The sequence below is a fragment of the Gobio gobio genome, assembly GCF_949357685.1.
Source record: "Gobio gobio genome assembly, chromosome: 20".
NCBI classification, from domain to species: Eukaryota; Metazoa; Chordata; class Actinopteri; order Cypriniformes; family Gobionidae; genus Gobio; species Gobio gobio.
This window is the reverse complement of record NC_137113.1, coordinates 9,163,114-9,188,403: the sequence shown is the minus strand read 5'-3', so window position 1 is coordinate 9,188,403 and position 25,290 is coordinate 9,163,114. Positions and strand designations below refer to the sequence as shown.

General features: G+C 37.9%; 1 protein-coding gene across 1 annotated transcript in view; it reads right to left on the bottom strand.

Annotated features, from left to right (window-relative positions):
- ppp2r2d (protein phosphatase 2, regulatory subunit B, delta) overlaps window positions 1-24,162 on the bottom strand; it is a 32,580-nt gene extending 8,418 nt beyond the window's left edge. The window contains exons 1-6 of the mRNA XM_079801738.1: window positions 23,960-24,162; window positions 23,650-23,724; window positions 4,633-4,730; window positions 4,362-4,527; window positions 2,865-2,977; window positions 1,791-1,968 (exon numbers count right to left, since the gene is read on the bottom strand). Coding sequence (XP_079657864.1) covers window positions 1,791-1,968; window positions 2,865-2,977; window positions 4,362-4,527; window positions 4,633-4,730; window positions 23,650-23,724; window positions 23,960-23,969 — 640 coding nt within the window. The 5' untranslated portion in view covers window positions 23,970-24,162. The remainder of the gene's footprint in view (window positions 1-1,790; window positions 1,969-2,864; window positions 2,978-4,361; window positions 4,528-4,632; window positions 4,731-23,649; window positions 23,725-23,959) is intronic.
- Window positions 24,163-25,290: the final 1,128 nt, after the last annotated feature.

Genomic DNA, 25,290 nt, shown 5'->3' with positions numbered 1-25,290 from the left:
GAACGTTCTGTCTTTTGTTGTTTGATTAACATTAAAATCACAGACAGCAGCAGGAATATTAGGCTGCTGTCACTTTAAGTGCTGATGCACGGATCCAATATACAAATACTGTTACATGAGTTTTATTTCTCAACTTGCATTCAGTTAAGACATAACTGACTATGTTAACAAGGATATTGGCGAAGACGGGCATTTTGAATGTCTGTTCAAGAGCAAGACGATGTGAAAAGGTTTAAACGACGAGGTTTAAAAATGCGAGGCGAACTGCACTGCTTTTTTTGGTTGACGTTTTTTAATTTCGAAAAGAGCAGTGCACAGCGTTTTTTTAATGTTGCTAGGCAACCCCCGAATCAGCTGTGCTGTCAGTCTAATCAAGGTAACGGTCACCACAACAGAAGGCCCGCCTCTCCATTCATTCGATTGGACAATGGAAAAAGAACGCGATGACGTCGGGCGCTTTTCTGCTCAGAGTAGATTTTTTTAAAAAAAAGTTGCCGCTTAGAGCGCTCCAACAAAAATGCAAGGCGCCCGGGGCATATGAACCTCACTGCCACTCGAAAACAAATTTAAAAAGGTGCCTCTCACTGCAAAAACACGTTCTGTCTGATCAGGGCCTTAGACATTCTGGACACGCGCTTCAGGTGTTTGCGCACAGAAAACTCCCCACATCGCGCATCAAGTTAAAGCTCCCTTTCGTGTCTTTTTGGGGGGGGGGGCAGTGGATCAGACCAATCCATGGAGCACCTAAACACTATTTTCAACACCAACAGTTTTGAAAAAAAAAATTTTGAACATAGTCCTGACTGTGTAAAGGGGGGGGGGGGGGGGGGGCAGTGGATCAGACCAATCCATGGAGCACCTAAACACTCCTGTAGCCAATCAGCAATAAGGGGAGTATCCACTCATGATGGGGTGAGCAAGTGAGACATTTGTAGAAAGACTGGCTGAGATATTACCAAAGAGGAAAAGATCAAGAGTATAATTGGAAGAAGGGTTAAAATCAGGCAAGAGATAGGACCTGCGTTAATATTGGAAAAGCTTTCCAGCGCTGGAGAGACGTTAGAGAGCAGGAAGGCCTGAAAATGGGTTACTTTGTTTCTACTCGATACTAGAGTAACATTGGCTACGTTTACATGCAACCAAATAATCCATTAGTAATTGGATTGATGGCTCAATCGGACTGAAGTGACTTAATGTAAACACCTTAATCTATCCGATTGAGCTCGATCCGAATTAAAATTTGATCGGATTGAAAGGGGTGGTTTTATTCCTTTTCTAATCTGATCAAGAGGACATGTAAACACTTGATCGGATTGAAAACCGAAACTGAAAGGACTGCAATTCAGTCTGATAGGAACGAAAGTTGTGCATGAAATCATAGCCAATGCTGTTTCACAGAACTAAGATATGAACACAGCTGATTCATCCATACTTGCGCAAGCTGTCTGATGCGCCAGCTGTTAGTGGCTGCCTGTGTTGCATAGTGTTCGTTTTTGTGGGTGGAGCAAGGGAGGGAGGGGTGTGTTTGTTTGATTCTTGATTTCAAATATCAAGTGTTTCTCAGAAATCGCTTAGTGCACCTTTTAAGGATGGGCAAGTGGAAGTGCACAAACCCTTACCTTACCTGGTTTCATCAGCATAGAGGATGCTTACATAAGGTACAGCACCAAATAAAACAGAGAGTTTACTTCTAAAAGGTGTGAAGTGGTCATGACAACTAAATGATGACTAAATTATTCAGGGAGGAGATTTTTCAATAAAAACAAGGTCACCGATCACGTAAAGGATACTAAAACTTCTATCTGTGATTTCTAAATGCCAGAGGTTTATTCTGAGGTCGTCTGCAGAAATGTATGTTTCATAATCACTATTTACTGAAATGGAATTGATGTGATATGTATGTGCGTTTGCAAATATTCTGCGTGGGCTGGCTTCCACCATCAAGTCCATCGGCATCAGCACAGGAACCTGCAAAACAACCAGGGTTACCTAATATTTATAATATATAGAAATATTTATAATAATTTTTAATGCATTAACATTAAATATTTAATATTCATATATACATTTTAAATATTTTATATATAATGTAAAAAGGGGGAAAAAAACTGCATCTTGTCTCTCCCATCCTAGATTTATTTCTAAGGCTTATTACGTCGGATAAAGTAACCTTAAAATAAGCAGAGTTTTGAACACTTTATAATTAAGGTTCTATGATTTTAACATAAATTTGGTTTTCCCAAACTTTTGAACTAAAGCATTTTCTTGTTGTTAATAGTTCCATAATTTAACATTCACAATTCTCTGATATCAGTTACTGTTCACATGACATGCACGAAAACAAAAACAATATTTTTTAGAAAGTGCATTATTTTAATTGTGTATATTTTTTAAATATTTTTAAATTTGACATTTTTATGATTAAATTAGCAGCTTTTTTTCCCATCACGGAAACCCCAGTTTGGGACACCCTGGTTAATGCAATAGTTAACATCATCTAATTTTTAATTATGTCAACTAGTCAAATAATTCTACATCTATAGCCAAACATTACTTCAGGAACCATACGCTAACACTGAACAATGCTATATTTATGAATTCATTTACACCATTATTAAAGGTTGCAATAAATTTATGGTTCACTGTTGTAAAGTTTTTCCAAAATACATCCTCGTCTTGACTTGCAACACGTCCCGGTCCTCTACTGTTGCAAAGCATGTACTCCACAGACTACAAGTTCTGGAAACATCATTGGAATGACTTTATATCATTAAATATTTATTAACTAAAAACCAGTGCTTTACTGCGCTGCTACTGGCTGCACTTACAACTCAATGTCATGGGAACAAAAGAGACAGACTAACCCGTAGTGATGTGATTCGAAACGGATCTCGCAGTCTTCCGTCTTCGTCTTTAAGGTTGTATCCTTCTGCTCGTTTGTCCCTTTCACTAATCTTCCATAGTTTGATGGTTTTGTCTTTTCGATAAGAAAACAAAACCAAGAAAAACATACAAATCAGTAACAGACAAACTGCAAGCACGTTTTCCTTTAATCAGTGCAAAATACGTCACCATTTTTGTTGTTGTTTGGGAACAGGTATAGATAAACTACCGTTCAAAAGTTTGGGGTCCAATTTTGTCACGTTCTTGAAAAAAGTATATTATATGCTCAGTGCTCACCAAGGCTGCATTTGATCAAACATATGGTGTAAAAAAAAAACAGTAATAACGTGAAACATTGTTACAATTAAAAAAAACCTTTCCTATTTGAATATATTTTAAAATGTAATTTATTCCTGTGATGGCAAAGATGTCATTACTCCAGTCTTCAGTGTCACATGATCAGAAATCATTCTAATATGCTGAATTGTCGCTCAAGAAACATTTCTGATTAATTTGCTGCTTAATATTTTTCAGGATTCTTAGATTAAAGGAAAGCATCTATTAAAGGGACAGTTCACCCAAAAATTTAAATGGTGATGTTTATCTGCTTACCCCCAGGGCATCTGAGATAGGTGACTTTGTTTCTTCAGTAGAACACAAATGAAGATTTTTAACTCCAACCGTTGCAGTCTGTCAGTCGTATAATGCATGTGAATGGTAACATGAGTGTATGAGAGTAAAAAAAAACAAGCACGTACAATTCCATATAAAATTCTGCGGCTCGTGATGACACATTGATGTCTTAAGGCACGAAATGAGCGGTTTGTGCGAGAAACCAAACCGTATTTATATAATTTTTTACCTCGAAATACACAGCCTTCAGCACGCGATCACTTCCGGTGAGTGAGGTCAATGTACACGATATGGTGTAGAGATACACGCGAGAGATCACTTCCAGCGCTAACACAAACTACGCCATATCGTGTACATTGACCTCAAAGGAAGTGATCACGTGCTGAAGGCTGTTGGACATAGTGGTGTATTAGAGGTAAAAAAAAAAAAATGCAACTGCTGTTTGGTTTCTCACACAAACCGATCGTTTCATGCCTTAAGACATCAATGTGCCATCAAGAGCCGCAGGGTTTAATATGGATTTGTCTGTGCATGTTTTTTTTTACTCTCATAGATGCAAGTTACCATTCACATGCATTATACGACTGACAGACTGCAACGGTTGGAGTTAAAAATCTTCATTTGTGTTCTACTGAAGAAACAAAGTCACCTATCTCAGATGCCCTGGGGGTAAGCAGATAAACATAAGTTTCATTTTTGGGTGAACTATCCCTTTAATAAGCATTTACTTGAAATTGAATTTTGTAATATCATGTATGTCTTTGCCATCACTTCAATTTAATGCATCCTTGCTGAATAAAATTAGCGATTACTTTAAATAATTACTCTAAAAAACAGAAGCATACCATTTGTGGACAGGAGAAAGTGTGCAGCGTTCTGTTGCGGGAGCCATCTGATTTTATTGATCTTCTCCTCTATTTCTAAACTTTTCAAGTAATCAAACTCAGGCTCGTGACTCTGAAAAGTGCTGTACACGTTGTATTCCCCTCTTGAGAGTGGGCGGTTTTTACTCTGTGAAGAGAAACATTGAACACACCAGTTAACACACCTATTGAGTCACACATTCTAAAACAAATTCTATAAAAATAAACCACAAAAATCTTTGGGTTGCATCACCTCCTGTTCTCTCTGAAATATGACGACTCTTCCCCCTTTGTCTCCTGTGGCTAGTAACTCCCCAGAATAGTTAAATTCAACGGTTGAGATAATGTCCGCTGTATATGCAAAAGGAAGGAAGAAAGAAAGATGAGACAACGATGAGACAACCATGAATTTCATACATTCAGCATGCACAGCTTTAAGAAAGTAGAAGGCTTTGACATCAAAATTGCTCTTGGCATAATAGGGGCACTTTAAGACAGACAAACATTGTTTGTCTTTGGCCCAACATACAATGATCAGTTCATTTTATAGGCTCCTAATTTTGTTTTGGAGGTCTCCTATAGGTTTAGATGCATCCAATTTCAAAAAACACTTACATTTTCACTTAATATACATTGCAGCATCACCTCTTTTCTCACAGTGACTGACACTGTTCATTAAAGGATTCAGTCTCTCTAAACCCCTCCTTTCCGAGAGCCTACTCTGCTCTGATTGGTCAGATGTCCCCGTCTATTGGGATTGGTCTACCACTTACAGCACGTGTCGGAAACAAAACTCCCATTACTATATCTGAATCTGGAGCTTCCTCAGCACTTGCATACACAGTAACGCTTGCATCCGTTTTAGTGTTAGATATATCGGGCCGATATTTGTGATTTTTACATGTATCGGCCGATACAAGGCTGCTGCTTTCGCCAATATTTTTTTCAAGAAATTAAAGGTCCCATGGCATGAAATTTCCATTTTATGAGGTTTTTCAACATTAATATGGAGTTCCCCTAGCCTGAATATTGTCCCCAAGTGGATAGAAATGTTGATCGGTGTAAACCCGAGTTCTGGCTGTCTGTCTCTGCCTTTGAGAAAATGACAGGCCAGACGAGCCAATCCTGAAGTCTCCTGGTTTGACGTCCAAGCAGGACCGGTTTCCTCCCTTTCCTCCGCCCAGAGAATCTGGCACACCCATGCAAACGCTCGAGAGATCATGGTTTGTGAACGAGTGAACGCTGGCAGTTTCTCAGTGTTTGGATGTACAAATGAAAACAGAAGTCTTTTTTCAGTTCCTTCTGATCTGTGATCAGTGATTTCTGATGTGTAGCTAATTATTTATTATTCGTGCACACAATGCGGCTTCTCTCTCTCCCGACAGAACGGTGTTTTCGTGTTTTCTATCTTGTGAGTCAGTGTTTTTGTACGTCCTCGTCGCGTCTATCGGTTCTAAAATGTGCATACAGTCATAAGTTTCTGCTCAACATCACATCTCTTTAGAGATAAACCTCACACGCCGAAGCTCGGGCTGCACTGGCCGGTCGGCCTTCAACATCCCCGACCCCCAGTACTGCATCTGGCCCACAGCGGAGGCACCAAACGCGGCGTGAGATTAAGCAGAAGGAGGTAAGCGTGAGCATATTCGGGCTAGCCAGCCTAGCCCCACAATAAACTGGATTACATTCGATTACTGCTGTTGTGTCTTTGTTTGTGCTGTGTACTCAACGCGCGTCACTGACGCTTTTATTTTATTTAAAAAATAATGCCATTATCAACACTTACTTTTAACTCGTTCATCTCGACAGCTGTAATGGTACTTTGCATGTGTTACAAAGTTGGTAATAATGATGAAGACGGACTCGATGTGACTGGGACTCGTGTTTATTCAGAACTCTCAGATACAAACAAAATAAACTCACGCTGCCAGCGCTCTCACAACTCAGTAGTTACTATAAATGACTTTTGTTAGCAATCGCTCAGTCTCTGATACATTAGTGATGTCCGGTTCGCGAACGATCTTTCTTTTGAACCAGTTCTTTTTAGTGAACCGAATCAGTTCACCAAATCGGACTGAATCGTTCTAAACGGTTCACCTCTCCAGTCAGCGCTGATCCATAATTTACTAAAGTTACTAACTTTCTGACATGAGTGACAGTCCCTCCAACTAGAAATAGACTAATAACCTGAAGTATATGCTGTAACTACAAAAGTTCAGACATCAGGGTTTTTCCTGGGTCAAAAATGGTCTTCGGTGGTTGCTGACAGACATGGTCATCCATACACACACACGCACAGTAAAAAAGTACCCTACCCACGTGATCTGCAAGCGCAATACTGACAATACATTTTAAATAAATTCAAAGAAAGTTTGTTACTTTTGCTTATCTTATTTTGATCCCACATGAAAAAATACTATAGTATTTTATAGTAAAATTACTCTAGTAAATGCTATAGTGTTTTTGAACCGTACTATAGTAAATATACTACAGTAAATTAACAAAGTGTAGTAAATACTATAATATACTAAATATACTACAATTTACTGTAGTATCTTTACTATAGTATGGTTCAAAAACACTATAGTAATTTTACTATAATATACTATAGTATTTTTTCATGTGGGATACCTTGATGTTTGTTTTTGTTCCTCATTTTTACACTATTTACTGATAATTGTTTTGGTATATAATCATATCAATATTAAAAAGTAGTATTAAAAAAATGAACAAATAGCCTAATTTTCTGCCATATACAATTTCATAAAATGATTAGCTAGCTAACAACAACTTTGTTCTGGGTTCACCTCACTCCAGTCTAAACTAAGTGATTTATAGGCTATTTATTTTACTACACATTATGAACATAAATAAGCTGAAAGAATGTGGATAATTAAAACTAACTCTTACACCCACTCTTGCTAAATTGTGTAAGCACACTTTTGTTCTCATTTCAGATGTTCAGAGTAAATGATTAAACTGATTCGCGAGTTCAGTGTTGGACAGATCAGTTGTTCTAACCAGTCGTTGAAATGATTCGGTTCAAAGGAGTCATTAGGTTGCGAATCGGACATTAGCAGATGCGTTGTGTGCGAATCCCGTCTGTTAGAACATCGCGAAAGATTTGTCAACACACAGAAAACACTTCATAACCGGATAGGATATGTTTCCCGTTTATTGAAAGTATGCTTTATGTCAGCTGGTCAGAGAATCAGTCAATGTTTTTTGAGCGCATTTCACACCCAGCGGTAATTAAGGGAAAACATCGTCTGATAGCGCCACGTGCAACATGGATTCGGTCTTCCGACCTTTTTACTTTGATTAACGTAATATGTGAAATATTAGAAAGCTAAGACAGAGCTTATTTTGAAGACAGAGAGAGTGCGAGCGGGGGAGGAGCTCAGATCGTTCTCTCTGTCACTCAGTTACATGCGCAGCATCTATTCTACATCATTCATAAATCACAATAACTCATCAAATAAAGCTTTGGCGGGACACAAATTTGTTTTGGCGGCCGCCAAAAAATTTTCAATGTAGGAAAAACCCTGGACATGCTGAGAACTGATGTGAAGTGAACTCAGGTCCATCCGTCTCTCTGGCAGCAGCTCGTGCCTCGTAGACCTCGTTAAACCCCGCCCCCTCCGCTCATTTAAAATGCAAAGATGTCAGCCAATCACAACAGTGGGTGTTTTTACTGAAGTCTCACAGCAGACACGCCTCTTGAAGCAGGGCATTCAGCCACAGGGCAAACAGCAGTATAGAAAAAATGCCTTTTATTTCTAAATTATGACATTTTATGATGTAAAAGTCATACTAACAATATAAGTACACCTCAGGAAACATTATAAAATAATAGAAAAATGCCATGCCATGGGACCTTTAAGTTAAGTGCACCTAAGCATTAAATGACTAGGTTGTAAATAGTTTTAAAAGTAGAGTAGTTTTAAGTATAGTACAGTCAGTGTGCACTTTATGATGCTTGCTTGTTGATACTGTGCAATAGTGTAATTATTTTATGTATGCTTCAATATTTATTTTCAGAATTTAGTTTCACCACTGAACTCTTTTTTTCTTGTTCTACCTCACTTGTTTTTACTATTTGTTAAATATTGTTTTTTTTAGTTCAATAAATGTTCCTTTTTTTATTTTAAATTGTTATCATCATGATCATTGTGTCATTTTTATGATGTAAATTGAGGGAGCAAAAGCAGTATCGGCTCCAAATATCGGCTCAAGAAAATCGGCAGCCCGTATCGGTCATCGGCTAAGGCTGATGAAAAAAAATAAATAATCGGTATCGGCACTAAAAAAATCCATATCGGTCGATCCCTAATCCGTTTTACTGTATCAATATGAACCAGAGTCTTCATTCTTTTAAAACTGGAGTTGCTTTTGCAGAGCAGAAAACAGCGTCTTCTCGACATAGACAACCCGAACCAAAACTCTTCTGGCCTTCGCAACAACTACAGTGTTTTAGGGTCGGGTCAGAGTGGACGTTGTTTGCTTGCATTATGCAAATTTCTTACAAACCTATGTAGAATCATGCAGGAAGTCGGAATTACTGGGAATTACTGACAACTGGTTTCAGGCAGTTCAGAAGAATCGGCTTATCAGCCCTTCGATCAATGAAACTTTGCAGACCTTCTATATTCACAAACAGCTATACATTACACTACATATTAGGGGCACTTTAAAATATTCCTTATTCAAGTCTCATCTTCATACATGATTAAGAGTGAAAAATGTATGTTCAGTGTGGATCATTTCCTCTCTCCACCCCCGCCGCTTCACCTCTCTGATCTCTCTGGCTCGGAGGGAAGGACACGGGGATAAACATGATTCAGTGTTCCTGAAACAGAACAAATAGCTCGACGCACACAGACCTGGGCTTCATTTAGCCGACGGTTCACATGCCAAAAACACAGTATGAGAGATAATCAAATGTCTCTCGCGCATTTATAGAACTGAAACAAAGCAAATGGCCATTTGTTTTTTTTACCGTGGATTTGATGGGGAAACTACACCAGGTGAGAAACGCTGATAAGCTACGAATCAAAATGGAGAACTCTGCGCTAACTTCTGAGCTACTGAAAAACGAATCACAGCTGGTTTTAGCTACAGGTTTTGGTGTGTGATTAAAAATGGTAACATGTTACTGATGTCTTATAAAAGAAGGTTAATGATACACAGAACTTGCGTTCGGTTTTCAGTTTACACAGAAAACTTTACTACAGAGTACCACCAAAGCCAATGAGAAATACAATTTACTACTACTACTACTAATAATAATAATAATAATAATAATACTATGCTACATCATAACCTGCCCACAAACGAACATGTCAAATTAAGTCCCGAGTTGGAGAACATGCTTTTACATTCAAAGAAATCTGACTCATCTTTATTCCCTTTCAAGCTGACTTTTATATGTTACAGCAAGCCTCTACGCAAACCTTGGCAATAAAATCCCCATTGGCTAGTACATTCTCTAGTTTACTCGCCAGACTGATATACTATTATATGATTCCACTAAATCAGCTTCTTTGTAAAACGGCACAGCTTTTTAAATATCTGACATACTCTCTTAATATCAGTCAATCAAGCGTTATATTATGATATGATAATCAGGCACCATTTAAATTAACGCGTTGTTACATTTTTGGAGAGGTGCACGTCAGGGTACGTCGTAGGCAACGCGTGCAACACAACCTACGGCATACACTCGACGTATAAATTGGGCTTTAGTTCCACCCACTACTGGAGAAACCGCATATCTTCTGTTTGTTCTTAAAAGCTAAATAATTCCAAATGAACTGTTACCTTGACAAGAAAATACAACAAAGAATATCGTTTACATGTAGCACATCGATTCTATGTGGTATGTAAGACTCTTGCGCTCTCTCTTTGTGTGTGTGTGTGTGTGAGAAACACAGCGCTCTCAGTAAAGCGACGGCGAGTCACACAAGAGTTTAAGGTACGTCAAATACAGGTATGCTGAGCATCCATTGAGCTGAACTGAAATAGTACAGATTGATTCACAGATACCCCTTTTCCACCAAGACAGTGCTAGAGCTAATTCAGAGCCAGAGCTAGTCCCAGTTCATAGTTGGTTCGACTGAGGAGCCTTCTAAGAACCGTTTGCTTTTCCACATGCTGAGAGCCACAAGTCAGGTGATGCTCCGTAGTTTTGCCGAGGGCTGTTTTTTTCATGTCTGCGGGATGAAGCGACCCCAATTGTGTGATATTTAGCTCCGGGAATGCGAATTTTAGTAGGCAACCATGCCAAAAAACACATATTTTACCCCCAAATGTGATTTTTACTGGGGAATCCCCCCTGAAACGTGATTGGGCTTGTTTTGAGTAGCAATTGGGCGGGTTTTGTTGTGAAAACCTGGCAACCCTGGGCAGCGGGAAACACAAACACACCAGGCTTGTTCGAGATGCATCGGCACTGCGCAGACCGATCCACGTATGATATAAAAAAAAAAAACGCATGAGTGAATCAAAAGCATAAGGAGTCATATGCTCTCGCTGGACTCGTTATCATACGGCGATCGGTCTGCACAGTTGCGAACAAGCCTTCCATGCGTTACTATTGATTCACATGGCTTTACGATCCTACATCGGCATCAAAACACAACGAAAACACAGCGAATCCAACGCATTCATGCAGTTTGCCGTAATTTGTATAGACGGAGATTACAAACGAGCAGCAGCTGTTAGCTCCATTAGCTGCTATTTCAAAAATGGCGGATCTCAAGTTTGTGTTGGTCTTGTTGACCCCGCCCCCAGCGCCTGACGTAATCGGTTCTTACTTCTAGCCCTGTTCTAGCCCAGCAATGTTTTGGTGCTACTTAAGAACCACTTTAACTGGCTCGGAGCTGGGGCTTTGGGTGTGGAAAGACAAAGAACCGATTTGAAACTAGGCTCTGGCTCCGATCTAGCTCTAGCACTGCCTTGGTGGAAAAGGGGTAAGAGAGCAAAACTCTTAAGCGCTCAGTCAGTGTTCAGCAAGTAAAAATATATCTATGCTAAACTTATACTTAACCGCTAACACTCACACTGTCAAGTAAAATCTAGGTATTTATAAGCAAATCTATTATTTATTAGAATTTATTATATTAATAATATTACTTATTTGCCCAGAGTGAAGATTTAGTCGCATATGCAAGTGATTTACTCACATTGTAGAGGGTTGAACAGACATAAATTATTTAAATGTATAATGAATAAAAACGTATCCAGTGTTTCCCCTACAATGTATTCACAGCGTCGCCGCTGGATTTTCAGCGCCACTGCAAAATCTTCACATGATCAGTAAACGACATTCACTTACACTGTACGAGAGAGAGAGAGATTGACGATGGCCAGAGAACTAAACAAAAATGTAGTCTGCTTACACTTACACAATATCACAGCGCTGTGATATTAATCTTATTTTATTTTCGCTTCCAAGGATTAAAAAAAGAAGATATGAGGTCAAAACTATTATAAACTAGTCTAGCACAACTTCCTTCCCTTCAGCGCTCGCTGTAATTTCTCCCCAAACATGCATTTAACGTCAGATTCAGCACAATCTGTGATTGTTGTCAAATGCACTCTTCAATTTGGCTAAATTGCAGAACGTGTTTGATTAAATGAAAAGCACAATAATCCGCGCAATAGACGCTGTTTCCAAGTTCAAGGCGGGTGTGTGTGTGTACGCACGCTGCGAAACGGACCGACTTGCACATATGCATCGTGTGCGCGACTAAACCATCAAATACACAACAAAATAGCCTATATCTCAAAATGACAGGCTTGGAGAGTATTCACTTAAACACAGTTTAGCTTAAATGGGCGTAAATAGTTGGGAGAAATTAATGGGAGAATGATATTAGATCTGCGTCTTAAAGGGGCAGCATCTAATAAACCTGATGACGATTGAGCCATTAATGTGAATCAAACAACAAAAGGCAAAGAGAAAATTACTAGCAGCTCTTGTATGATATATGTGATGCTCTTAAAAAAAATTTTGTTTTTGTTTTTTACCTTTTTATTAATCACATACATACATACCATACATACAATACATACATACATACATACATACCATACATACATACCATACATACATACCATACATACATACATATATTATTAATAAAAAGATAAAAAAAAAACAAAAAAACATGTAATAATATTTCACAATATTAGGCTACTGTTTTTTTTTTTCTTCTGTATTTTTGATTAAATAAATGCAGGCGTAATAAGCATGAGACTTTTTGCAAAAACATAAAATAGTATCCAAACACTTTTTTTATTTTTTATTTTTACATATTGCCCCTCTCTTACATTTGAGCCCTTGCCCCTTAGGAACTTTTTGCACATCCCTGCGGGTTATTGAAGTAAAATAGGCTATAAGCTAGTCACCTTTTAAACTAATGAACTAACTAATGAAGCTTAATTTGGATTTTAATGTTCAAAATGTCTATTTCTATCCACAAAACTTGCCAGAAGTCATGGTTTAAGTTTTTAATTCATTTTTTTTTTTTATTCCGGAGGTGCATGCCCCCGGACCCCCCGACACGCGGCTTGGTAACAACCACCGGCACGTAACAGCACCGCTGCTGGAAAAAATTCTAGGGGAAACACTGGTATCGATCACAAAACTTGCGAGATTACGGAGCCCCAAAAGGGACCTTTGCAAAAAAAATATATATATATATTATATTAGACGATCGTGTGCGCAAGCGTTAGTTTCCGGATAGCATTATTATAACTAAAAATGTGAATGAGAGAGTGGTTTGGACAACATAAAAGACATGGAAGAGGATTTAGTGGATTTAAGGTCACGAGATATTCCTCAAAGTTCGATTTTGAAAAACTAAAAGAGGATAAGGTAAATTGTGTTACAGTCATTTTAATTATCCAGGAGGCCTTGTCATGACACTTGTATATGCAATGCATGCGCACGAGAAACTTATTTTAGAAGGACAAGGGGAAATAAAGTGGCTGGTGTAGCTCAAGAGGCTGAACTGTTGGAAAAGGCAGAAGTTTTCCAAATTTCTCCTTTTGTAAAAACAAATCAAAACAACATGAGGGCGAGCAAATGATGATGTTGATTTATGGAAAAATATAATATAATATAATATATATATTTTTTTACATTTAATCATGATAACAATATTGAACAAATTATGATTTTGCCATAATCCAGCAGCCCTAACCAAAAGAAATCCTGGGTTGAAGGATCAGCTAATGAGCACAAACACACAAAGGCCTCGGGTCTCTGTCCTTGTGTGTGTGTGTGTGTGTGTGTGTGTGTGTGTGTCTGTGTTCTGGACCGCCTGTCTGATTAATCAATCTCTAGTCACACTAGTGACAGAGAGAATCTGATGACTCAGAAACATCAGCGGGTGAACCTCACAAAACACAGCAAGATCACGGCAGCTCATATTTCACTCCAAGATCAACTAAGATAGATATGATCATTTTTGCATACAGAATGAAGGCTACTTCGGGGCCGCATTGCATAAAACACACAATTAAGCACATTATTCCCATATATTGCCGCTTCAATACTATTTGCACAAAAAGTTGTCAACTTATATTTAATAAATTAAATATTTAAAATAAATACGAAATACTATTGTATTTATGCACATGTTAAAATTTGCATATTAAATCAAAGTAATTTGACTTTTTGTTAATATTTTTTATATAATAATATAGTATTTAATAATAAGTTAAAATAATATTAAATGTATTACATTTAAATAAATGTTTTTTAATAAAATACAAATAATGACTGACAGAAATAGGATGTGCACAACAAATTTAAACGACATGTATTTACATATTTAATAAATTGAGTGTTTGAAATAATATACATCTACATATACTATATCATACAATTATAATTGCATTATAATTGTTATTTAATATAACGTGCAATATAATATATACATACACTATATTAAATTGAATTGATACCAAATCACAAAATTACCTTTCAATATTTTAAATAAATATGAAATACTGTGCATTTATAAATAAATAAATTGTATAATAATAATAATAATAGTATTACAATACAATAATAAAACCTAAATGCGTCAAAATATACATTATTTATATATAGTATTTAATAAAAGTTCAAATAATATTAAATGTATTCAATTTAAATACAAATATTTTTATAAAATACAAATAATGAATGACAAATAAGATGTGCACAACAAATTTAAACAACATGTATTTACGTATTTAATAAATTGAGTGTTTGAAATAATCACATGTCTGTATACATCTACATATACTATATCATACAATTATAATTGCATTATTATTGTTATCTAATATAACGTGCAATATAATATATACAGCACTATATTACATTTAATGATACCAAATCACAAATTAACTTTCAATATTTGAAATAAATATGAAATCCTTTGTGCATTTATAAATAAATAAATTGTATAATAATAATAGTGTTACAATACAATAATAAAAAAAAAACTAAATGCATCAAAATATATGGCTTACACACTGGTTTATCAACTTCTCATAGTAGTGACGAATCTTGCTTAAGGTTTATTGCCATAAACATGTACAAATGCAAAACATCTTACAATAAAACAATCATTTTATTTCTGCAAAATACACATTGTATTTAAAATATCTGTCGACTTTGTGGTGTTGTGTGACCTGGTCATGTTTTTGAGCCGTGGTCATTAACTATCCTGATTTGTCATCCTGTGCATCTGAAGACGACTCAAGTACAGATCCAGAGGAAACACCAGCGTACTGTATCACAACACAAACAGCCGCAGCAGCAGCGGGGAAGCGTAGGCAGGTACATGACGGATGGTGACCACCTCGTAAAAAACATCCGAGCAAACATGAACGATTCGCCCACCTCGGACATCCCCCACAACCTACAGCAACGTTACATCAGCACCTCCCGAAACAAGATCAAATCAGAGCATCATCACACAGTAACCCAAACATCACAGAGGAGTCCGTTAGCGCTAGGAAAAGCAGACCAAGCCTGACCTCGCAAAGCTCAAAAACAAGCGGAGCACCCGGCGTGAGAGGCGCACGGAGATAAAAGCACACATACCCATCCTGAAAGGTAGGGAGAAGCCATTATAGCACAGTTCCAGACTGTGGCTGTCAGCAGCACACAGAAGACAGCAGGGGAAGATTTAAGAGCCTGGGAGAAGCTGCGGTGCGGACGGTGTTGGCTCGCCTGCAGGGAGGGTGAGCGAGGGCTTTCTGTGCGGCCATGTTGGACAGGTAAGATCACGAGGGGAAACCCCCCACACACATGCACACCCTCCATGTGACATCCCAACTGAATTATGGCCTCATAAACAGGAGCATATAACTTTAAGGGAGTTTGCAGTGCAGTCCTTCCCACAAATTACTCACTTCCTCTTTGAAAGTCATTCAGGGCCAGAGGAAATGCACACAACCAACTGAAGCTGGACAACATGGAAAATTCACAGTATATTCAATAAATAGAAATGTGGATAATATCCGAGACATTGCAACACAAATGTGTGTACAAAAACATTGCAGTTTATCACTGGAAAACAAAATGTATGAAAATACTAAAAAGTACTATACGTCGCTATTGAAAAATTATTAATTTTCACAAAATAAAAAAACTCAAAATGGAAATTTACATAATTTCTACGCAAATGGGTGTACAAAACTATTGCTATTTATTACTATGTAGTTATAAAAAACTATGTATTTGTTAAATTATAGTGCTGGTAAAAAGTTTGGAAACATTTCTATTTAAAAAAAAATTGGAAACATTTCGATCTTTAATTTTTTTGAATGAGGTCTCTTATGATCATCAAGGCTGCATTTTTTGGATCAAAAATACAAAACAGTAATATTGTGAAATATTATGGCAATTTCATTTAGTTTTCTATTTTAATATAGATTCAAAAATAATGTGTGATTCAAAGCTGAATATTCATCAGCCATTTCCCCAGTCTTCAGTGTCACATGATCCTTCAGAAATCATTCTAATATGCGGATTTATTATCAATGTTGGAAACCGTTGTGCTGATTAATATTTTTTATAACCGGTGATACTTTTTTTCAGGATTCTTTGATGAATAAAAAAAAAGAAAAAGAAAGAACAGCATTTTAATTCAATATAAATATTTTGTAACAATATACACTAGCATTCAAAAGTTTTGGATCGGTAATTATATATATATATATTTTTTTTTTGAAATTTTTTTTTTTTTAAAGAAATTAATACTTTTATTCAGCAAGGATGTGTTTGTTTTTGAAAAAAGTAATAGTAAAGATTTATATTGTTAGAAAAACGTGTATGTTTTAAAGTATATTAAAATAGGAAACCCTTATTTTAAATTGGAATAATAGTTCACAATATTATTTTTATTTTTGATCAAATAAATGCAGCCTTGATGAGCATTAGAGACTACTTTCAAAAACATTACAAATAGTACAGTAAATGTTTGTTTCATCTGTGGGAAAAATTGCACTTTAGTTCTTTTTTAATCTACTTGACAACAATGGCTGTTTTTCAAGTTATATTTTTTGTATACTTTAAATCAACTGTTAAACATCAGGCATAACACTGAGCAAAGACAACACCTTATTTATACTTAAGTGGCGAGTCAAACAAATAATCAGTATGATAATCGAACAGCCAATATGAACCCTATTATTTAGTCCAGTCAAACTTAATTAATAATACTATTAGAACATCTTATGAGCAATCCTCAGGATCCTGCTCCAAAATCAAAAGCTCCACAAGAAAAAGCATTTAAATGAAAGCAGAAGTCTTCAAACTTAGGAATTACTGGCATGGAAAACACATTGGCTGTGAGCCAGCGACTAGCGATCTTTGCATCCTGTAAGCACACAGTCTGAAGATCTGCTTAAAAAAAAAAAACCCACGCAATGTGGCCAATACTGTAATTGTATTTTGAATCCAAATTAGCATGCCTCCTTATCACTCCGGCCTAAAAATTCCCATATCCACAGAATTCAGTTGAAAGGAATACTGCCCACCTCAGTCTAGCCAGCGATACAGTGATCTCTAAATAACCTTCTCTTCCACATGAGGGCCAGTCTGCTCAGATGATATTACACAAGTCAACATGTGTCCGTTTCCTAGAAATCCGTTTTATTTTTCACAGAGGGCAAAGCGGAGACCTGGAAGTGGCAAAAACATCAACAACCAACCGCCACCATACAAACAACACTCAACTAAAGGCCTGCTCACACCAAGAACGATAACTATTTTAGCGTCCACACCAGCGGACGATAACGTTTTGTTTATTCCAAGCGCGTGCTTGTCTGTCACTTTAAATGCTAGGATGGATTCTGATTGGCTGTTAGTGTTTTTATCGTTATAGATAAAATCATTCTTAAAGTGACCAATGAGGTTCATTCTCTTGTTACGCAGCACGTTTGAGCTTCTTCAAGAACCAATGAGGTTCATTCTCGTGTTATGCAGCACGTTTGAGCTTCCTCAAGAACCAATGAGGTTCATTCTCGTGTTACGCAGCACGTTTGAGCTTCTGCGAGAACCAATGAGGTTCATTCTCGTGTTACGCAGCACGTTTGAGCTTCTGAAGGAACCAATGAGGTTCATTCTCGTGTTACGCATCACGTTTGAGCTTCTGAAGGAACCAATGAGGTTCATTCTCGTGTTACGCAGCACGTTTGAGCTTCCGCAAGAACCAATGAGATTCATTCGTGTTACGCAGCACGTTTGAGCTTCTGCGAGAACCAATGAGGTTCATTCTCGTGTTACGCGGCACGTTTGAGCTTCCTCAAGAACCAATGAGGTTCATTCTCGTGTTACGCAGCACGTTTGAGCTTCCTCAAGAACCAATGAGGTTCATTCTCGTGTTACGCAGCACGTTTGAGCTTCTGAAGGAACCAATGAGGTTCATTCTCGTGTTACGCAGCACGTTTGAGCTTCCTCAAGAACCAATGAGGTTCATTCTCGTGTTACGCAGCACGTTTGAGCTTCCGCAAGAACCAATGAGATTAATTCGTGTTACGCAGCACGTTTGAGCTTCTGCGAGAACCAATGAGGTTCATTCTCGTGTTACGCGGCACGTTTGAGCTTCCTCAAGAACCAATGAGGTTCATTCTCTTGTTACGCAGCACGTTTGAGCTTCTGCGAGAACCAATGAGGTTAATTCTCGTGTTATAAAGCATGTTTGAGCTTTTGTAGGAACCAATAAGGTTATTTCTCGTGTTACGCAGCACGTTTGAGCTTCCCCAAGAACCAATGAGGTTCATTCTCGTGTTACGCAGCACGTTTGAGCTTCCTCAAGAACCAATGAGGTTCATTCTCATGTTACGCAGCACGTTTGAGCTTCTGAAGGAACCAATGAGGTTCATTCTCGTGTTACGCAGCACGTTTGAGCTTCTGTAGGAACCAATGGGGTTCATTCTCATGTTACGCAGCACGTTTGAGCTTCTGAAGGAACCAATGAGGTTCATTCTCGTGTTACGCAGCACGTTTGAGCTTCCTCAAGAACCAATGAGGTTCATTCTCGTGTTATGCAGCACGTTTGAGCTTCCTCAAGAACCAATGGGGTTCATTCTCATGTTACGCAGCACGTTTGAGCTTCTGAAGGAACCAATGAGGTTCATTCTCGTGTTACGCAGCACGTTTGAGCTTCTGTAGGAACCAATGAGGTTCATTCTCGTGTTACGCAGCACGTTTGAGCTTCCTCAAGAACCAATGAGGTTCATTCTCGTGTTATGCAGCACGTTTGAGCTTCCTCAAGAACCAATGAGGTTCATTCTCGTGTTACGCAGCACGTTTGAGCTTCCTCAAGAACCAATGAGGTTCATTCTCGTGTTACGCAGCACGTTTGAGCTTCCTCAAGAACCAATGAGGTTCATTCTCTATTACGCAGCACGTTTGAGCTTCGGCAAGAACCAATGAGGTTCATTCTCGCGTTACGCAGCACGTTTGAGCTTCCTCAAGAACCAATGAGGTTTGTTCTCACGTGTCAAGCTGGTTCAGTTGAGCTTCTTTTTATTGATCAATGTTTATTTGTGAATAAAAGCCTACATGCAATCGGTTCACCATATAAAACGATTGTTTCTCTTGAGAAGACTTTGATTAAAGCAGCACTAGGTAACTTTTCAACCTTCATAATATATTTTCAAAACTCTTGTGATGATACATCGACTTACAATAGGTTGAATGACACGTCTGCCATAGCATGACGGGGTCTGTATCGTTTTTAATCGTACTTTTAAACTTCGGGTTTCGGGTAGTAACCCGAGAACAAAAAGAACTACAAAATTAGACTGCTTTACGGCATATACGTCACTTCCACCACCATCCCCACTTCCTTAAATTCGGACGTGCGTGAAAAAAAAAAAATCGCTCGCAAATCATTTGTTTGCCGAATGTTATAGTCATGGCCGAAGCAGCACAGAAAAATAAGAAAGCAAAGGTTTTGTCTGAGGAAAGCAAAAAGAGAAAACGAGAAAGTGATCGGATTAAAGGCAGGACGAGGATCAACATTGGGCAGCGTTTGCTCGTTGGCATGAGCTGAAGGAGGAGGGGCTACATTCTTGCAAGTAAATACGTAATACATACAAAATCATATTTTAGGATACCTAACATGTCTGTGATATTGGTTTATTTGTCTTTCCTCAAGCTTTAATGCAAATCGATTTTTCGAATTTGCAGATTCATCTAGGGTAGCTTGATATTATAATATTGACGATATATGGTTATTACCTACCACTCAAACATTGAATTGAAGTATCATATAGATTCTGTAAAACGGGAACCAATAGACTAGGCTACTATAATGACGCTGGCTTGTAAACGTGAGCATCGCGATCATTTGGCGTTTGAAAAAAATAAAACCCATGAAATTGTATTCATATGACATGCTGAAACATATGCCACTGTACCTGGGATGAAGACATTTCACACGCGATGCAAGCAGAACACGCATGTGAACTCCATAGACATGTGAACTCCTCCTGCAGAGTTCAGGGCTATCATAGTTGTCATGTCAACAAATGCACGTGCGATGCATCCCCTGATGTAGAGTGACCGTTTACGACAGTAGTAGAGGACAATACTGTTTCCCAACTGTAGGGGGAGGCCCGAGAGCAAAAGTTACCTAGTGCGGCTTTAAACACTTTAATTAAAATGAACCAATGAGGTTCATTCTCGTGTTACGCAGCACGTTTGAGCTTCTGAAGGAACCAATGAGGTTCATTCTCGCGTTACGCAGCACGTTTGAGCTTCCTCAAGAACCAATGAGGTTCATTCTCGTGTTATGCAGCACGTTTGAGCTTCCTCAAGAACCAATGAGGTTCATTCTCTATTACGCAGCACGTTTGAGCTTCGGCAAGAACCAATGAGGTTCATTCTCGTGTTACGCAGCACGTTTGAGCTTCCCCAAGAACCAATGAGGTTCACTCTCGTGTTACGCAGCACGTTTGAGCTTCTTCAAGAACCAATGAGGTTCATTCTCGTGTTACGCAGCACGTTTGAGCTTCCCCAAGAACCAATGAGGTTCACTCTCGTGTTACGCAGCACGTTTGAGCTTCCTCAAGAACCAATGAGGTTAATTCTCGTGTTACGCAGCACGTTTGAGCTTCTTCAAGAACCAATGAGGTTCACTCTCGTGTTACGCAGCACGTTTGAGCTTCCTCAAGAACCAATGAGGTTCATTCTCGTGTTACGCAGCACGTTTGAGCTTCTTCAAGAACCAATGAGGTTCATTCTCGTGTTACGCAGCACGTTTGAGCTTCTTCAAGAACCAATGAGGTGAATTCTCGTGTTACGCAGCACGTTTGAGCTTCCTCAAGAACCAATGAGGTTAATTCTCGTGTTACGCAGCACGTTTGAGCTTCTTCAAGAACCAATGAGGTTAATTCTCGTGTTACGCAGCACGTTTGAGCTTCCTCAAGAACCAATGAGGTTTGTTCTCACGTGTCAAGCTGGTTCAGTTGAGCTTCTTTTTATTGATCAATGTTTATTTGTGAATAAAAGCCTACATGCAATCGGTTCACCATATAAAACGATTGTTTCTCTTGAGAAGACTTTGATTAAACACTCCATTTATATGGATTTATTTTACGATCTCTTTATGAAAGTTTAAACCGAGCATAGACTTTCAAAGAAGGGATAGAAATCTCTCAGATTTCATTAAAATATGTTGGAGTATCAAAGTTGAACGTAAGCCTTAAGGGTTTAGAATGAGATGAGAGTGAGCAAGTGATGACAGATTTCCCTTTAAGAATCTCTCAGAGTCTGAATAAAACAGTGACAAACAAGAAGCTACATTTTGTCTTATACAAAGCGACAAGCCACACATAAACCTGAAAGATTTAGCAAAAATATTTAATGCAGAAACTTAAAAAAAAAAATGAAACAAAAAGCTTCCCAAAAACCTACTTTGCCAAAAGTGCTCAAAAACCAGAGACAAGCATGGGTGGTCTTCATAACTATATTTATACATAAAGGGAAGAAAAACTGGCAACAAAATCTCAGCACCACAGTGAATGTCAATTTGCTTTCTGAGATTCAGAATCACAACTGTATTCCCATGCCTCCCTCACTGATGTCGGGATGGAGCGCACCCTCGGATAAGGCACATGGATAATGTGAGCTGGTCGGACCAGTCGGACGTGCTTTCCGCTGTTTCAAAGGCAGGATGTGCTTCCCTACTGGAGCCCCAGAATGCAGAACATATGCTCACTGACGCCCACATCAGCAGACACATCTATCAATCCATAATGTGTCATGTCATATTAATAATTTGTTTTAATCAAATGGATTACTACTGTATTGTGCTGACTGCTCACTTGCCTTTATGAGATTAAAAACTTACTAAAAAGTATGCCGAACACTGCGTTCCTTCCCAAGCTGACATATTCCCTACTAAAACTGACATATTGTTCTCTTTAAAAAAAATAGCCAATCATGTGCTACTCGTCATTGCTAGTCACAGTTAAGGCAAGACACTACAGGAAAAACCATTGTGTTTTTTTTCTTGAGATTGCAGGCTGTTTTGTTTACATAACATCATCTTTGACTAGAGGAAAGATAACATCCAAATTACACATTTCCATGTGTAATAAAATAAACAGACTTTATCTTTTTGCGTCCATAGATTTCAAATACAAAACATATTTAAACACTGTGTCCCACTGTGTTTAAAGGTTTTATTCCGAACTATATTCTGGAGGTTTTTACAGAGGGGTTTGTTCATATCACATGACTGATTTTATTTTTTTAAGCATGGTGAAAATGTATTATCTGATTTATGAAATGATAAAGAGATATACAAAATCCCCTAAAAAAAAAAAAAGCACCTAATATGTCAACAAAATAAAAACAATTTGAACCTGGATTTATCCAATGTTCAAATTTCAGTTTTGGACATATACGTAAATTAGTGCATGTTAATTAGATCATGGCTCATTTGCATAACATTTCAGTAAACTTGCAATATAAAACCTTTGTCTTAATGTATGGACAAATCAACTGGGGAAGTATGGTTAGCTAAAAATTGACATGTTCTCCAGTGGTATCTTGCCAAAAGTAGTATATAGGGGGAGCATTTGATTGGACAACAATTTGGAGACGCCTTTGAGTGCAACTTGAGTCATCAGTATTTTTGCCTGTTTTCCTCCAGAATCCATATCAATGTGGTTTCACTTAATTTCAAATTAAATCAATATTTCATGGATGCATTTGCACATTCATATATTCAAACATTTGATATATATATATATATATATATATATATATATATATATATATATATATATATATATATATATATATATATATATATATATATATATATATATATATATATATATATACACACACACACACACTTGTTGGTGTGCATTTTGTGATGACCAGCAAACAGTGCACTATTACTTCCATCTATTTAGCAGGTGGTTTAACACAAAGCGACTAACAAATGAGGAACATCACAAGCGATCTGTCATGAGAGAGCCAACAATATTTACAGTACTGCAATGCAAAGTTTCGAGCACGAGATCATCTGTCTATCACCTTCACTACTTATACTATTCGGCAACGTGCAGGACTACTTTTTTTAGACAGTAATGTCAATCTCTGGGATGAACATATACATTTTCATGAATTTACAACACTCCATCTCCTCCTATCATACCTCGCTATGCATTCTTTTCCTTACAGAACTCATGCATACTCACCCGAGGGTGTTCAACACAAATGCAACCCAGTATTTACCTTCTGCAACATCTTCATCTATGGCTCCTTTGACCTGGGAGAAGCACCACTGGAAATCATTGCCTCCACCAACCCCTGCAACAACAACAACAACACAACTGCATTTAAATGCATGCACAGATCAACCTCCCAGAAGCATTTAATCGCGCTGAACTCGGAGCCCTGCCCCGCACGAGCATGCATACTGAGATAAAGCAGTGGATGTGGGTTTGATTTAGTGTCAGTTAAGGGGGCTGGTTTGATGTTTAGGCCGCACTGCTGCCGCTCGCGCCCCCGCCTACCAACACAACCCCCAGCGCGGCGCGTTTACCTGCCATCATCTCCGGTGCCTGTGCCTCGAGCCTTCAGTGCGGCTTATCCTCGAGCTCAGCCGGGCGGACGGTATGAACGAGCGCGGAATGAGAGCGAGCGGAGGCGCGCGGGATCAGCGAGAGCGGGATCTGCCCGTGATTTGCTTTCGCTTCAAGATGGCGCACACTGCCCGTCGACATGACACAGTGACGTCATTTAATCAAGCGCGCCTTGCGCCCGGCACGTCCTCGCTGCGCTCAGGTTTGCGCAGCGACTGGAGGAGTTACGCAAATGCCGAACGCCCTTGTTTATTGGGTAGATAAAATGTGTTATACACACGAAGTGTCATCAATCGCAGACTTTCAGTCTCAATAGCGAACATAATATTGAATTGCTTGTCATTTCAAGCTGAGGTTATTTGTCAAAATAATGCAAAAACCATGTGAATGTTTGTGAAATATCATTTAATATGTGTGTTTAGGATACATAAAATGATATGTCTGAAATTTGAGCGGGGTTTCCATTCCACCACAACAATAAACAGCTATTCATATTGAAATATGGTAGAAATTACTATTATTTGAGAAAGTGTTGGAGTCAACAATACATATTAACAATATATCTAAAGTGTAAGTTACCTAAATAGTAGTCGGTTATACTGATTCCAAATTACATGACACAAATTGTAGTTAGTAACATAATCCATTATATAACACATATAATCGGACTATTTTTAGATTACTTTTGGCCTAACTCGTTTATCACATTGATTTGAATAAGATAATTGAGTACCATATTGATATACATTTACATTTAGCTGACGCTTTTATTCCAAAGCGACTTACAAATGAGAGCAATAGAAGCAAGTAGAACAGTCAAGGGCAACAGTATGCAAGTGCTGTCACAAGTCTCAGTTAATCTAGCACAGAACACATAGGATTTTTTATTTATTTATTTAAATAAACAAACAAACTGAAAGTGAATAGAATGATAAGTGCTATTATTGATATAAAAATACAAAGAGAATGTAGGAAATATATACATTATTTGTTCTTCAGGGTTTCCCAAACTGGAGTTTGTGAAGGAACTGCTGAGGGTTTGTGCGTTTAAAGAAAAGCTATTAAGTAGCCTAATTAAATCATAAAATGTACAATTAAAATAAACCATTTTAAAATAATACAAATTGTAATAAAATGCGTTTGAAAGACAAAAGCTTTCTACAGTAATACATGGTTAAATGACTTACTGAATGTTAATTCAATTAATAATTAATGTGTTCATCAGGAGTTGATTCGATATGCAATGTTGAGAAAGCGCTTCTTAAGAGATGAAATGATTTCTGTAAATCCA